Below are 16,219 nucleotides of genomic sequence, written 5' to 3'. Positions count from 1 at the left end.
GACCTCTACTCTTGCCTGATGCGTCTAAAACAAAAAGGGGGAACTGTAGAGAGCTGCGGAATGCTATGCCTTAAAGATGGAGCTGGTTTCCGCCTTCCACCTTCCCGATGATGAGTGCTCTCTGTCACGAACAACTCCACATTTGGCTAAGGCCGAGGATCTGGCTTGCTTCCATGTCTGTGGACCTATCTGCATTGCCCCCGTGGCACGCCTGGGTTGGCTACCCAGAGGCTATTTAAGCTGTGGGCTGGCTTTCCCCGGGGTCCGAGGATTGTTCAATGTTCCTGAATAAACTGCATTGAAAAAAAAAAAAAAGAATAAAACTACCCACACGGTTGTTAACTGTAAAGCGTTTTCATTTGAACACCGAATAGCCCATAATGGTGGTCTTAACACCTAAAATGTTGCAAATATTGTCTGTGGTAGAATTACTGCTAATGTGTGTTTTCTGATGTTGTTCCTTAGGGTAGTAGAGCCGCTCCTTTAGCATGTCACAGAGCCTTCCTCTGTGTGTTCTTTTTTTTTTTCTTTTTTAATTTTTATTTTTTTTTTAATTTATTATTATTTTTTTATCAGTTACATTTTATTAACTCTGTATCTCAGCCGTGTCCCGATCCCTCATTCCCTCCCAGTCCCTCCCTCCCTCCCTCATCTCCACTGTGCCCCTTTCCAAGTCCACTGATAGTGGGGACCTCCTCCCCATTCATCTGATCCTGTTTTATCAGGTATCTTCAGGACTGGCTGCAAAGCCCTCCTCTGTGGCCTAACAGGACTGCTCCTCCCTTCGGGGGTGGGGAGACCAAAGAGCCAGTCATTGAGTTCCTGTTAGAAATAGTCCTTGTTCCCCTCACTTTGGGAAACCAATTGGTTACTGAGCTACCACAGGATACATCTGAGTGGAGGTTCTAGGTTATAACCATACATGGTCCTTGGTTGAATGTCAGTCTCAGAAAAGACCCTGTGCCCAGATATATTTGGTCCTTGTGGAGCTCCTATCCTTTCCCCAACAGACTAACTCTCCTTCTTTCTTATGATTCCCTGTACTCTGCCAAAGGTTTGGTCATGAGTCTTTGCTTTGAAAACACTGCTAGTTAGAGTCTTTCAGATGCACTCAGTAGACTCCTGTCATACGTTCAATGCACATCCCATCTGTCTTTCTAAACGAGGATTGATCATCTTACCCCATGTCCGCTCAATTGATTATCTTTAAAAATATGGAACGCTTCATGAATTTGTGTGTCATCCTTGCGCAGGGGCCATGCTAATCTTCTCTGTATCGTTCCAATTTTAGTATATGTGCTGCCGAAGCAAGCACTATAAGTGAATATTAGACATATATGATAAACATACTAAAATCTGTACACCAAAAGAAGCTAGTATTGTCATTACTTACTACTTTATAGATATCCTAGCAACTCAGTCATCAGATCTCCTATGAGGTTATCTACTTATAATGTTGCTCTTTCTTCTTATTTTATCTGGTAAATTAAAACCATATGAGTTCTGGAGTCTGATTTGATACTTTGAGTAGTGCTCAATCAGAATAAATTTTCCAATAAATAATTTTCTTCACAAATATGCATATTTTCTTCATGATGACCATGCTCAAAAGCAGCTTTCACAAACTTTTAACCAGCAACACAACATAAATTTCTTAAGGCTCTAATAGAAATACAGAATGTTATTTCCCCCCTAAACCAACCACAGTTTCATGTCAGTTATAAACTAGCTCCATCCCCACATGACTCCATCTCTCAGCATAGATCATTGAAGATAGATATTTTCATAATATATATGATGCAAAATTTCATAATATTTAAGTGAAAAATATATGTAAGTTGGGAGTGACTGCATCCTCAAAGGAAGCATAAACAGAGTTAAGATAGTTCTCTTAAAATGGAACTATATTCTGCACTAAAAGCCTATGCTTTAGGAAATAATTTTTTCAGAGCTCCAACCACCTCTTGTTTCTAAGGCTGTATATCAGAGGACTGAACATGGGAGTCACAACAGTAGAACAGAGAGAGAAGTTTGTCAGTTCCGGGAGAACACATGGACTTTGGTCTCAAGTAGGTAACTGTAGCAGGCCCATAAAACACAACGACAACCAGCAAGTGGGAAGAGCATATGGAGAAGGCTTTTGCCCGCCTTTGGCTGTTGGCAACCTGAGGATGGCTGCAATGATTTTGCTGTAGGATGTAAGCACCAGTATAAAGGGGAGTGTAGTCACCACTATAACGACCACATAGACAGGCAGTTCATGCACTGAAGTGTCCCCGCAGGCCAGCTTGAGAATGGGCAGTATGTCACAGAAGAAGTGGTCTATTTGGTTAGAGTTGCAGAAATTCAGAGAGAATATCTGGCAGGTTTGTCCTATCTGTAATGGGATGCCATCAAGCCAGGACCCCACTGCCACATAAGTGCACTTTGTTGGGTTCATGACCAGAGTATAGTGAAGAGGGTGGCAGGTGGCCACATAGCGGTCATAAGACATAAGAGCCAGAAGCAAGCATTCAGTCGTTCCAAAGATAAGGAAGAAGCACAACTGTGTGGCACAGGACATCACTGAAATGCTTCTGTCCTGTGCCTTGATGTTGAACAGAATCCTTGGAATAGTAACTGACACATAACAGATTTCCAGAGCAGAAAAATTTGACAGAAAAAAAATACATGGGTTTCTGCAATGTAGGGTCCATGCTGGTTATTACTATTATGAGGAAATTTCCAACCAGGATAATTATATAAACAACAGAAAACACTGCAAATAGAAATCCTTGGAGGTTTGGAAGGTCAGAAAATCCTAACAGAACAAACTGTATCACCGTGGAAACATTGTTTATGGCCATGAGCTCCTCAAGTCTCACCTGTGGGATATGTTAAATCAAAAGTACATGTCACTTCTACTTTCATCTGTTTAGTTGCTAATGCTTTTCTGACACCACACTTTAGTTTTCTCTTTTTAATAATTAAAAGTTTAAATTCCATTGGTTTAAAACTACAATTTAAATATATTTTCATAATTAATAAATAAAACTTGAGCTTTTAACCTTCTGAGATAGATTGTATTATGTAGTTATGTTGATAAGATGCATTATCTTTGTGGAGACCCTGTCCTCTCCAGCTCTTACTATTTCCCAGTTCTTACCTAAAATTCCATTCACTCTGCCCAACAGTTGCCCATCAGGCTCAGCATCTGCTTTGATAATCTGTAGGGCACAGGCTTTCAGAGGTCCTCTGTGGTAGGTTCCTAGGTCGTTTCCTGTTTTCTTCTTCTTCTGATGTCCATCCTCTTTGCCTTTAAGGATGGGGATTGAGCATTTTAGATAGGGTTCTCTCTCTTGCTTAGTTTCTTTAGATGCACAGATTTTAGTGGATTTGTCCTATGTTGTATGTCTATATGAGTGAGTATATACCGTGTGTGTCCTTTTGCTTCTGGGACAACTCACTCAGGATGATCCTTTCCAGGTCCCACCATTTACCTGCAAATTTCATGATTTCCTTATTTTTCATTGCTGAGTAATATTCCATTGTATAGATGTACCACAATTTCTGCATCCATTCTTCAGTTGAGGGGCATCTGAGTTGTTTCCAGCTTCTGCCTATTACAAATAAAGCTGCTACAAACATGGTTGAGCAAATGTCCTTTTTGTGTACTTGAGCCTCTTTTGGATATATGCCCAGGAATGGTATGGCTGGATCTTGAGGAAGCGCTATTCTTAGTTGTCTGAGAAAGCACCAGATTGATTTCCAGAGTGGTTGTACAAGTTTACATTCCCACCAGCAGTGGAGAAGGGTTCCCCTTTCTCCACAACCTCTCCAGCATGTGTTGTCACTTGAGTTTTTCATCTTGGCCATTCTGATGGGTGTAAGGTGAAATCTCAGGGTTGTTTTGATTTGCATTTCCCTAATGGCTAATGAGGTTGAACATTTCTTTAAGTGTTTCTCTGCCATTCGATAATCCTCTACAGAGAATTCTCTGTTTAGCTCTGTTACCCATTTCTTAAGTGGATTACTTGGTTTGCTGCTTTTCAGCTTCTTTAGTTCTTTATATATACTGGATATGAGTCCTCTGTCAGATAAAGGGTTGGTGAAGATTCTTTCCCAATCTGTAGGCAGTCGCTTTGTTTTGATGATGGTGTCCTTTGCTTTGCAGAAGCTTTTCAGTTTCATGAGGTCCCATTTATTGATTGTTGCTCTTAGAGCCTGTGCTGTTGGTGTTCTGTTCAGGAAGTTTTCTCCTGAACCAATGAGTTCTAGGGTATTCCCCACTTTTTTTTTCTAGCCGATTTAATGTGTCTGGTTTTATGTTGAGGTCTTTGATCCACTTGGACTTCAGTTTTGTGCAGGGTGATAAGTATGGATCTATTTTCATTTTTCTACATGTAGACATCCAGTTGGACCAGCACCATTTGTTGAAGATGCTATCTTTTTTCCATTGTATAGTTTTGGCATCTTTGTCAAAGATCAGGTGTCCATAATTGTGTGGGTTTATTTCTGGGTTCTCTGTTCGGTTCCATTGATCCACAATTCTGTTTCTATGCCAGTACCATGCAGTTTTTAAAACTGTTGCTCTATAGTACAACTTAAGATCAGGGATGGAGATACCTCCAGAAGATCTTTTATTGTAGAGGATTGGTTTAGCAATTCTGGGTTTCAACAGAACAAGAAAATTTGAACACAGGGAACTTCCCAGAGACTCATACTCCAACCAAGGACTATTCATGAAGATAACCTAGAACCCCTGCACAGATGTAGCCCATGGCAGTTCAGTGTCCAAGTGGGTTCCATAGTAATGGGAAGAGGGACTGCTTCTGACATACTCTGACTGGCCTGCTCTTTGATCACCTCCCCCTGGGGGGGAGCAGCCTTACCAGGCCATAGTAGAGGACAATGCAGCCACTTTTGATGTGAACTGATGGACTAAGATCAGAAAGGAGAGGAGAACCTCCCCTATTAGTGGACTTGGGGAGTGGCATGCATGCAGAGGGAGGAGGGAGGGTGGAATTGGGAGGAGAGGAGGGAGGGGCTTATGGGGGGATGCAGAATGAATAAAGTGTAATTGATGAAAAATTTTAAAAAAAGGAAAAAAAAGAAAAGATAATTTAAGAACCTTAAATGACTTTCAAAAGTGGAGGAAAACATGGAGTTAGTCAATTTATATGGAGCACGTCTCGCCCCTGGGGGCAATGGTCTCCTGAACCTACTCAGACCTCAGACACCACCACTGCTAGTTCTAGAACTGATGCAGGATGTTCCAACGAGGGGGTTAAGGCTTCTCACAATATTTCCTATAAGTCCACAATTGTTTGTTTATATCCCCCATTTTTATTCATTGTTACCCAGATAGAGCCAAGTAATTGTGGTAATGATACTTGCTTTTTTGCCCAATGCTAGAATACTAGTGAATTTAGGTATGCCCTGGTTACTGGCATGCCTGTGCCCGTTGATGCCCCTCATGCTATGACTCTCTTCAGACAGAAAAGGGATCTTGGAATTACAGCCGCCATTGTTACTGCCATCTCATTGGCGGCTGTTGGAGCTACCACCGCGGCATTAGCCATGAGTCATACTATGCAGACTGCTCAGACCCTAAATAATCTTTTAGCCAATGTAGCTCATGCTTTAGATGTACAAAAAGAAATTAATGCTCAACTAAAAGGAGGCTTGATGGTGTTCAATCAGAGGATTGACCTCGTGCAGGAGCAAATTGATACCCTATGGCAAATCGCTCAACTTGGCTGTCAATGGAAGTATGCTGGACTTGGTGTCACTAGCATACAATATGAGAATTTTTCCCATGCTGCAAATCTGTCTAAACAATTGTCTAGCTATATTTTAGGTAATTGGATTGGAGAATTCGATACTATGATGGAGCAGCTGAGAGTGCCCATTGTTACGGTAAATTCTACCAGAGTGGACGCAGGACTAGCCACAGGATTATCATCATGGATTGCTGCAGCCATGAATCATCTGAAGGAATGGGCGGGCATGGGAGCGTTAGCAGGCCTTCTGGTGTTGGTCTCCTTGGTTTGCCTGTGGTGTATATGCAAGATTAGAGTCTCACAACAGTGTGATGCAGCCATGATCATTCAGGCCTTTACAGCCATTGAAGCAGGACATTCTCCCCAAGCATGGTTGGATACCATAAAAAGCTAAAATGATACGCTCAGGATGCGAGGCTAAGCACTGCACTCAGGGTCAGCCGCTTTCGACCCAGAGAAGAGCATGTCTGATTGCATGCGGGTTGATGCCCCAGGTCCCGCCTCTGAGAAAAAGGTATCAGACGGGTCTGATGCTCTTTGGGTGGATGACACCTAAATGAACATCGGTACAAAGTCCCAATTTATTTCTAATATCAGAGATTAGACCTCTACTCTTGCCTGATGCATCTAAAACAAAAAGGGGGAACTGTAGAGAGCTGCGTAATGCCACGCCTTAAAGATGGAGCTGGTTTCTGCCTTCCACCTTCCCGATGGTGAGTGCTCTCTGTCACAAACAACTCCATATTTGGCTAAGGCTGAGGATCTGGCTTGCTTCCGTGCATGTGGACCTATCTACATTGCACACGTAGCATGCTAGGGTTGGCTACCCAGAGGCTATTTAAGCTGTGGGCTGGCTTTCCCCAGGGTCAGAAGATCAGAAGATTGTTCAAGGTTCCTGAATAAACTTCATTGAGAAAAAAAAAATGACAAGCATGTACCAAAATATTTAGATATTTTATTATATTAATGAAAGGAATATGCAAAAAAAGATGCATTATCTTGTACATCCAAACTCTGAAAAATATTTCTTATGATTTTGTGTGGTGTCTCCAAGGTTTTCCCTTGGCTTGTATTTAGTGGAACTTTGTAATTTCAATACTAAAAATAAAATAAATTAAAGCCATAAAATATTATTTAGTTAAACCTTGAGTTTATCTTCCAGTGTAAGCTATATGAGATCAGGAGGCATAAGTTGTGATTAGACTTTGAGTTGGAGAGGGAGTATCTGGATTTTTCTCAAATCATTACAGCCTCACTAATTCTGCCATAAGCAGTTTTTTTTTTTCTGTTCAGTGTTTACCATTGTGTTTGTGTGTGTGTGTGTTCAGGCAAATGTGTGCTCATGCTTATGTTATTTTTGTTTTATTCTTATGTCTAAATATTGATTACAAGGTTTTAACAGTCACTACACTTTATGTGCAACACATAGAATATTGTTTTGCAAAAATAATTTATTAAATTACTAGATAAAATACAAAAACATCAAATTGCCTATTTCATATGAATAGGCCTCTCAAACAAGCAATTATTGGTAGCTGAATTTCTGACACATACAATTCATCCATTAAGCAGATAGCGCATATTTATCTGTCTGCATGGCACATGGCGGTAGGGAGCACAGATAATGGATGAATTACTTTATTCCCATTCATTCATGTGTAAGGAGTGTATGAGCTAGCTTGTGTTCATATTATATTGTCAATATTAAGAAAGTGAAATAAGTATCTCAATATAAGGAGACACCACATCACCATTTACTAGCAGTAATAAGCCTAAAAAACGACAAAGGAACACATTTAATATACATTAAACATAAACTTAATTTTTTTATAATATTCTAGAAAAATAGTAACATGTAAAAGATTCTAAATATTCTCTAATTATAATTTTAATTGGGAATTGATGGTAGAGATTTATAAAACAAAATAAAGTAGCAGCAACAACATCAACAGAAAGCAATGTGGTCTCACAATCGTGACAGCAGAGAACGCCAGGGGCTGGGAGATGGAGTCATGTGGGGATGGAGCTAGTTTATAACTGACATGAAACTGTGGTTGGTTTAGGGGGGAAATAACATTCTGCATTTCTATTAGAGCCTTAAGAAATTTATATTGTGTTGCTGGTTAAAAGTTTGTGAAAGCTGCTTTTGAGCATAGACACCATGAAGAAAATATGCATATTTGTGAAGAAAATTATTTATTGGAAAATTTATCCTGATTGAGCACTACTCAAAGTATCAAATCAGACTTTTGTGACTCCAGAACTCATATGGTTTTACCAGATAAAATAAGAAGAAAGAGCTGGGGACCCTCCGCTCTAGCAGGCAGACAGAGAATCCCACCTGCTCCCCTGTGGGGATAGCATCAGGATCCCTGGGACAGTTGGGGGTCCATCAAATCCATAATTCCTGTCACTCCTGCCCAAATCTGAGATCAGAGAACAATGAGCCTCCTGTGCTATCCTCAGATGCCTGTTAAGAGTGCCTGTGAAGCCCCAGACCTGGGCACACTCTGTGCTAATAGCCAAATATCTGATCCCACCCCCAACCCTTGCACAGTGTCAGATTCCTGGGACAGCACTCCCAACATCCAAGCCCCTGTTCTGAGGATCACTGCGTTGAGTCCAGGCAAACAACAAACAGCAGAAGTGCATGGATCCTGGATCCAAAATGGCTCAGTCCAGGCAGCTCTGAGTGGCTGGAGCACAAAGTATGACAGGCCTGAGGGTCACGACTCAGAACTCACCTGAGACACCCTGCAATTGCCACCCACACTGAGCCATTCAGGGTCCCTGTGCATGCACACTGCATCCTTGAACTGCACCAGCACAACCACCTGCACTCACACCCTGCCCTCCTAGGCACCCGTGCATACCCTCTTGCCCTCAAAGCACACTCCCATGAACCATACTTGTGCACATGCACTGCGACCTTCCTTCCTGAGCTGCATCTGAAACATCAGCATCCATTCCCAACCCCCTGGACCTCTCCCATCTTCCTAAAGACTACTCCAGACTCCAGAGACAGGCAGACCCAATCTGCAGTACAGGCTCCAGGAACAAACAGCCAAGGCTATGTGCAACCAGAAGGCTAAAGGCCAAAGTAAGAACACATCCAACAAAAATCAGGACACCATGGCTTCACCAGCAACCCAAAAATCAGTGGGTATTTTGTTGCATCAGGAACACAGGAAAATGATCTTAAATCTATGTTTACCCAATTATTAGAGGCACATAAAGAGACACAAACAAATCTCTCAAAGAAATACAGGCGAATGCAGCCAAACAAATAGAGTCCATCATGGAGAGATAGGAATCCACACTCAAACACATGAAAGAAATAGTGCAAGATATGAAAATAGAATCAACAAAGAAAACACACACTGAGAAATTCCTGGATATCGAAAACCTAGTAAAGAGATCAGGAACCACAGAGGTAAGCATCACCGACAGAATATTAGAGATGCAGGAGAGAATCTCACGCACTGAAGATACAATAAAGAAATCAATACATCACCCAAAAACAGACAAAAAAACAGAGAAGGTCCTGACACAAAACATCAAGAAATCAAGGACACCATGAAAGGACTAGGAAAGGATCTTCACCAACCCAGAGAGCTAATATCCAGAATATATAAAGAACTCAAGAAGTTAAACACCAACAAACCAAGTAATCCAGTTTAAAAAAAATGGTGCACAGAGCTAAACAGAGAATTATCAACAGAAGAATATCAAATGGCTGAGATGCTTAAAGAAATGCTCAATGTCCTTAGTCATCAGGGAAAGGCAAATCAAAATAAGCCTGAGATTTCACCTTACACCCATCAGAATGGCTAAGATCAAAAACTCAAGTGACTACACACGTTAGAGAAGATGTCAAGAAAGGGGAACATTCCACCATTTGTGAGAATGTAAACATGTACAACCACTTTGGAAAGCAATCTGGAGATTTCTCAGAAAAATAGAAATAGTTCTACTTCAGGATTCATCTTTACCACTCCTGGGCATATATCGGAAACATGAAAAATCATTCAACAAGGACATTTGTTCAAGGTTCATAGCAGTTTTATTCACAATAGCCAGAATCTGCAAACCACCTCAACCAAAAAAATGGATACAGAAATCATGGTACATTTACACAATGGATAACTATTCAGCCATTAAAATCAAGGAAACAGTGAAATTTGCAGGCAAATGTATGGAACTAGAAAAGAACAACCTGAGTGTGGTACCCCAGAAGCAGAAAAACACACATGGTATGTATTCAATTTTATGTGGATATTAATCATATAATATAGGATAAACATACTAAAATCTATAGTCCTAAAGAAGTTAAACAACAAGGAGGTCCCTAGGGAAGATGCTTAATGCTCATTCAGAGGGGCCACAGTTTAGACGTCAGAAGCAGTAGAAATCAGGGAACAGATCAGGACCCTTCCACTGAGGGCCTCTGAAGGAATGTACCCAGCAGGGTATTGAAGCAGAGTATTGAAGAGATTGATGAATCAACCAAGGACCACGCATGAAGGGGTATCTAGACCCTCTGCTCAGATGTAAACCATAGGCAGCTCAGCCTCCATGTGGTTTCCCTAGTAAACAGAGTCTGGTCTGTCCGATTACTAGCCACAGAGAAAGAGGAGGGGACAGGTAGAGAAGGGAGAGGAAGGGTGTAACTAGGAGGAGCTGAGGGAGGGGCTACAACTGGGATACAAAGTGAATAAATTATAATAATATTAAATCAATAAAAAAAAGAAAAAGAAAAAAAGTAAGTTATATATTTCAAACACATAGTTACCACAGAATAAACTTTTCTATTACAAGAGATAGCTATCATGGCTTATCAAAGAATAAGTCAGCAACAAAACATCACAGAAAGTGAACATCCAACAAAAAACAAGTTGTCAATGATTAAACACTAAATACTGCAGCTCCATATCTAAGGCCTGGAACTTGTAAAACACTCATCTGCTTAACAAAGACTTAGGTAGCCCCTTTACCTCTGACTGAAACCTGCATAGATATTTCTGGGGCCAGCTGTCTTCAGCAGATGTTCTGTGTTCCAGTTCTGTTCAGCATCATAGAGTCTGTTTAGAACTTATACTTCATCTTCTTCATAATTTCTGTCCTAGTTTATTCTCTGTTCCTGTGTTAAATTACTCTGTCTGTGAGCAACTGATGGGAGGGAAGGGTTTATTTCAGCTGATGTTTCCAGGACACATTCCTGAAATGGAGTTCAGAGCAGGAACCCAAATAGAAACTATAGCAGAAACCACAGAAGAATGCTACTTACTGGCTCACTCAGGCTCATGCTCGTCTAGTTTTCTTATCCATCCCAGACCTATCCCAGGGATGGTGCCTATCACTCTCATACCAAGACAATTTCTTATAGACACTGACATGGCCATTCTTAACTGGGAAATTCCTTAATTGGTGGTCTGTCTTCCCTGGTAACTCGGTGTATAGTGTAAAGTTTATTATACGTATGTGCCACGTATTTGTGCTTTGTATTCTTGCCATGCCAAACATAACCTAGCCTTAGCTACTTCCATGACTACCTCAATGTGTTTTAGACTAGTTCTTGCCTTCATCTGTGTGCTGAATTTGGAGAAATACTTTCCTAGGAAATTGCTATCGAGGAACAGGTACCTCCTTCAGCTTAGTCTCTCTTCCTTTAAAGGAGCCTGAGTCTGCACACAAAGGAACCCTCATGGAATGAATTTTACCTGAGTGCATTCATCTTGTCCTGTTGTGGTACGGTTCATTTCTGTGGTGTTGATTTCTTTACCTCTCACTGCTGCTTATGCCAGTATCATCCTCAAAATAGTTCATCATCTCTGAATTCACCTTTACTTTGGTTTCAGGACATAGACAGAGTGAAAACAGAGTCTTGGCCAAAATATGATATAGGTTTCTATCACATTTCTTGAAAGAATCCTTGTTCTTTTCTGCAAACACATTATGCAAACACAAGCCACCTCAGTTTTCAGTACTGCTTTGACACTCTTGTCTTCTAAGCTTAACTAGAATGGTCCATTAAGCTGTTTACAGTAAAAGGCTTTTCTTACCAACATTCCAAACTCTTCCACATTCCTCAACAAACTAGCTTCAAATTCCTTCCATTAGTAGTGGGGGTGCTGCATTTTTATGTTTGATTTTAAACATACAAGTGTTAGGAATCATTATGACATGTTCAACCATAATTTGTTCTGTTCATCCCCCCCTGATTATTTCCATTTTCCTTTCCCCTCCACTTATGCTCTTCCACTCTAGTAGCCCATTTCCACTTTAATGTCATATGCATTCTGTTATCTATCTCTCCTTCTTTAAAGCCTCTTCTCCCTTCTCTAGTTTAATGACTTATACTTATTCTCTCACATATATGTACACATGGATACCAAAATTGAAAGATAGAACCTGCTTCAGAGTGATAATATAATGTATTTATATTTAGGAGTCAATGTTACCTTATATAATATAATGATTTCTGGATTAATGTATTTTTCCGGGAAATTCAGAATTCAATTTTCCTATGCAGCACAAAAAAGTTCCATGGTGTATATTCATTATAGTTTCAGTTTCTATTCTTCCACTGATGGACGTGTAAGCCTATTCCATTTTTCAATGTATATATTATGAATGTGCAGTGTAAGTAACTTTGGGTGAGATGGAATCCTTTAGGTAGATGCCCATGAATCATATGTCAAGTCAGAGCCTAGCTCTGGTTTTAGCTTTTTAAGAAACTTCCCCACTTTCTGTGGTAGCTGTACTCATTTTTTGTCCTATCAATAAAACGAATACGTTTTTTTCTTTTTCCATATCCTTACAAATATTTTATTTATTTATATAATATAAATACATTTATTTACATAATATTTATTCTTCTTATTGTTGTTGTTGTAATAGCCATTAGTGGAGATGGGATATAGATTCAATTTCCATTTCTGAGATGTTAAATGGCTAAGGATGTTGTATTCCTAAAGACATTTTTTATATTTAAAATTATTTAAAATTCAATTTATTTATCTCCCTTTTTATTTATTTGTGTGCTCTACTTGTATGCCTTTGTCCAGGCATGCAAATGTCACAATACATGTGTGGATATCAGAGACAAATTTATAGCTCTCCTTCTGGGAAACTGAACTCAAGTCATTAAGCTTTCTATGTTAATCTCTTAAGTACAGAACTGTCTTTTAGCCCTTGTACACTTTATAGGTGCACTGCACTAATCCTCAGAAGGAGGAAGAAAGAAGGTAAGAGAGGAAAGGCAGGAATGTGAAAGAAGAGGGGATAGGAAGGGAGAGGGAGAGAGAAAAGGGAAGAAGATGGAGAGTCGGGGAGGGAAAGAGAAGAGCTAAGGATGGTCTAAATTGCACAATCATGATCCTCCTGACTCTGTCTTTGCTTCCCGTATCCTTGAATTACAAATGTATCACATCACACCTATCTTCATTTTTAACTCCTTAAAAGTCACCATGAGTTGGCATTGTGAAATGCACTTGGCTGTATTATTGAAGAAGTGTTTGAATCAGTAGAGTATTTCTCCATTTTGTTGCACCATGTTGCTGCAAGTTTCCACTTAAGCATCTATAGTTGGAGTGAGATGAATCTTGAACAGATTTTGTCATGGAGATTGTACTTTAGACCTTAGAGCTTTTTTGGCAGCATCTTTTACATCTTTATTTCTCAAACTATAAATCAGTGGGTTCAACACTGGGATGATAATGGTGTAGAACACTGAGATGATTTTATCAGTATTGGGGGAATAGAGAGAGCTAGGCCGAGAATAAATGAAGAGAAGTGTTCCCTGATAGATTGCCACGGAGGTCAGGTGCGAGGCACAAGTGGAGAAGGTTTTCTTTCTCCCACTTGTAGAGGGTATCCTCAAGACTGAGCGAAGGATGAAAGAATAGGAAACAATGATGATGAAGAAACAGATAACCTCCACAGAACTCCCATATGTGGAAAGTAGCCACTCGTTAATGGACGTATCCGTACAGGAGAGCTTCAGCAGAGGAGGCAGGTCACAGAAGAAATGATTAATGACATTTTTGTCACAATATTTCAGAATGAAGGCAAAGGATGTGTGAACCAGGGAACTCATGTTGCCACCAACATATGAAAGCACAATCAGCCATATGCAGAGACCCCTGGACATTGCAACTGTGTACAACAAAGGATTGCAGATGGCTACATAGCGATCATAGGCCATGGCTGCCAAAATAAAGGATTCAGTATCTGCAAATGTACAGAAGAAATAAAACTGCAGGGCACAACCGAGGTAGGAAATAGATTTCTTTGCTGACAGGAAATTGATGAGCATGTTGGGAACAATAACTGAGGAATAACAGAGGTCTACAAAGGAAAGGTTGCTGAGGAAAAAGTACATAGGGGTTTGAAGGTGCTGGTCTGTCCTAATTAACAACATCAAGCCAATATTTCCTACTAGAATCATGCCATACAACGTCAGAAACAAAAGGAATAAGATGATTTGAAATTCAGGCCGTGTTGGAAAACCTAACAGGATAAATTCGGTGACCAGGGTGTAGTTTCCATTTGTAAGTTCCATCTATATGTAGTTTTTTTTTTTTTCTTTTAGCAAAGTCTAATGAATAAATTGTGAAGAAAAAAATTTTTAAAGTATGATACAGGTAAATAGAGATAATTCAGAACAAGGTTATTTCATTTTTTATTTTTATTTTTTAATTTATTTATTTTTATTAATTACAGTTTATTCACTTTGTATCCCCCCATAAGGCCCTCCTTCATCCCCTTCCAGTCCTATCCTCCCTCCCCCTTCTTCACGCATGCCCCTCCCCAAGTCCACTGATAAGGGTTATTTTTTGAAAAGGTCAGAAAATAAAAAAAAGTATGCTCAAATTGTTCCCAAACAAAATATTTTAAAGATATATTTCAGACTTTAATGCATGCCAGAAGTGAAAGTTGCCTTGTGTTTTTTCATTCATGACTCTTTGTGATATTGTACACTTGGCTTTTTCTGTTCTGTATTATAACAATGCATGATTACATTTTTTTACATTTTGTACTTAAATATAATATAATATGCTGATTAGAAGAATGAAGAAGTCATTGATGAAAGCACTATGTTAAAAGAAAAATTGTATTTTGTTTCAGTTGATATGTCAGTTTTTCAGCAAGAATCTTAAAACTATCTGCTTCTTTTTGTTTTGCTCTCCAAACCCCAAGATTTAAGTTATATGCTTGTTGTGCTGACTAGTTTTATGTGAACACAATCTAGAGTCACTGGAGAGGAGAGGAGAGCCTCAGTTGAGAAAATTCCTCGTATATTGTACCGTAGACAACACTGTGTCGAATTTACTTAATTAGTGATTTATGCGGGAGGGCCCAACTACAGGTGGTTCTGAGTTCTAAAAGAAAACTGTCTGAGCAAGCCAGTAAGTAGGACCCATTCACGGCCTCTGCCTCCGTTCCTGCCTTCAGGTTCCTGCATGTTTTAAGCTCCTCCCCTGACTTCCTTTGATGAGAAATGGTAATGTGGAAGTGTAAAACAAATAATCCATTCCTCTTAAGTTGCTTTGGACATGGGGGGGTTCATTACAACAGCAATTCTAACAAAGGTAGTGTGGATGTAGTCCTGTAACAAAACACATGCTAAGTAGCCACTTACATTTTCCAAGTGAAAATCAGAAGCATTATGAATGAGAGTAAATCAATTTTCAGAGACTATAAGTTCAGTATGTTTCAGCAATACAAAATCTGATAATTTTGTAAGTGTTTTACATATATCAAAAAGGTTGTTTATGCAGGTCATGTGTTTTGGTATCTTTGGTTGAACTATGCTTGCTTAAAAAGTAATACCCAGAGACAGCCCCTGCTCCTCTTACTAAGGCATCCACTTGGAGACTGAGTTTATGGGCTACATCTGAGCCAGGGTTTTAGGTCCTCTCCAAGCATGGTCCTTGGTTGGGGTATCAGTGTCTGCAGGGCCCCCAGGGCTCAGTTTTATTTATTTTATTTTTGTTGTTGTTGTTGTTGTTGTTGTTGTTTTCCCCCTTTGGCTCTGTTGGTCTCCTTTTGGAGCTCCTGTGCCCTCCATTTCTTCCTCTCTCTCCTCTCTTTCATAAAAGTCCATGCATTCTGCCCAAAGTTTGGCTATAAGTCTCAGCCTCTGCTTTGATACCTAGATCAGTCTTTCAGAGTCCCTCTGTGGTAGGCTCCTATCCTTTTCCCGGTCTTCTCCTGCTCCTGATATCTGTAGTGTTTGCCCTTCTGAATGAGGATTGAGTATCTGCTAGGGACAGATAGAAGGGGAGGAGGACCTCCCCTATCAGTGAATTTGGAGAGGGGCAATGGGGGAGAAAAGGGAGGGAGGGTGGGATTGGTAGGAGATGAGGCAGGGGGCCACAGCCTGGATACAAATTGAATAAATAATAATAATGATAATAAAAAGTAATCCCACTAAACTTTAATTAGTTGACTGA

The 16,219-nt window shown here is 40.0% G+C and overlaps 1 protein-coding gene, 1 non-coding gene and 1 pseudogene across 2 annotated transcripts; all 3 read right to left on the bottom strand.

Annotated features, from left to right (window-relative positions):
- Positions 1 to 1,208: 1,208 nt before the first annotated feature.
- Positions 1,209 to 1,315, bottom strand: LOC132655714 (U6 spliceosomal RNA). The gene has a single exon (XR_009593498.1). It is a non-coding gene; the product is annotated as a U6 spliceosomal RNA (small nuclear RNA).
- Positions 1,316 to 1,922: 607 nt separating this feature from the next.
- LOC110544577 (olfactory receptor 10AG1-like) lies at positions 1,923 to 11,067 on the bottom strand (annotated as a pseudogene).
- Positions 11,068 to 13,380: 2,313 nt separating this feature from the next.
- LOC110543213 (olfactory receptor-like protein OLF1) lies at positions 13,381 to 14,325 on the bottom strand. Its single transcript, XM_021629610.1, has one exon. The coding sequence runs from the start codon at positions 14,323 to 14,325 to the stop codon at positions 13,381 to 13,383; it is 945 nt and encodes a 314-aa protein (XP_021485285.1).
- Positions 14,326 to 16,219: the final 1,894 nt, after the last annotated feature.

The sequence above is a fragment of the Meriones unguiculatus genome, chromosome 7 (genome assembly GCF_030254825.1).
Source record: "Meriones unguiculatus strain TT.TT164.6M chromosome 7, Bangor_MerUng_6.1, whole genome shotgun sequence".
Taxonomy (NCBI): domain Eukaryota; kingdom Metazoa; phylum Chordata; class Mammalia; order Rodentia; family Muridae; genus Meriones; species Meriones unguiculatus.
The sequence above is the reverse complement of the archived record's forward strand: the minus strand, read 5'-3'. Positions and strand labels throughout refer to the sequence as shown.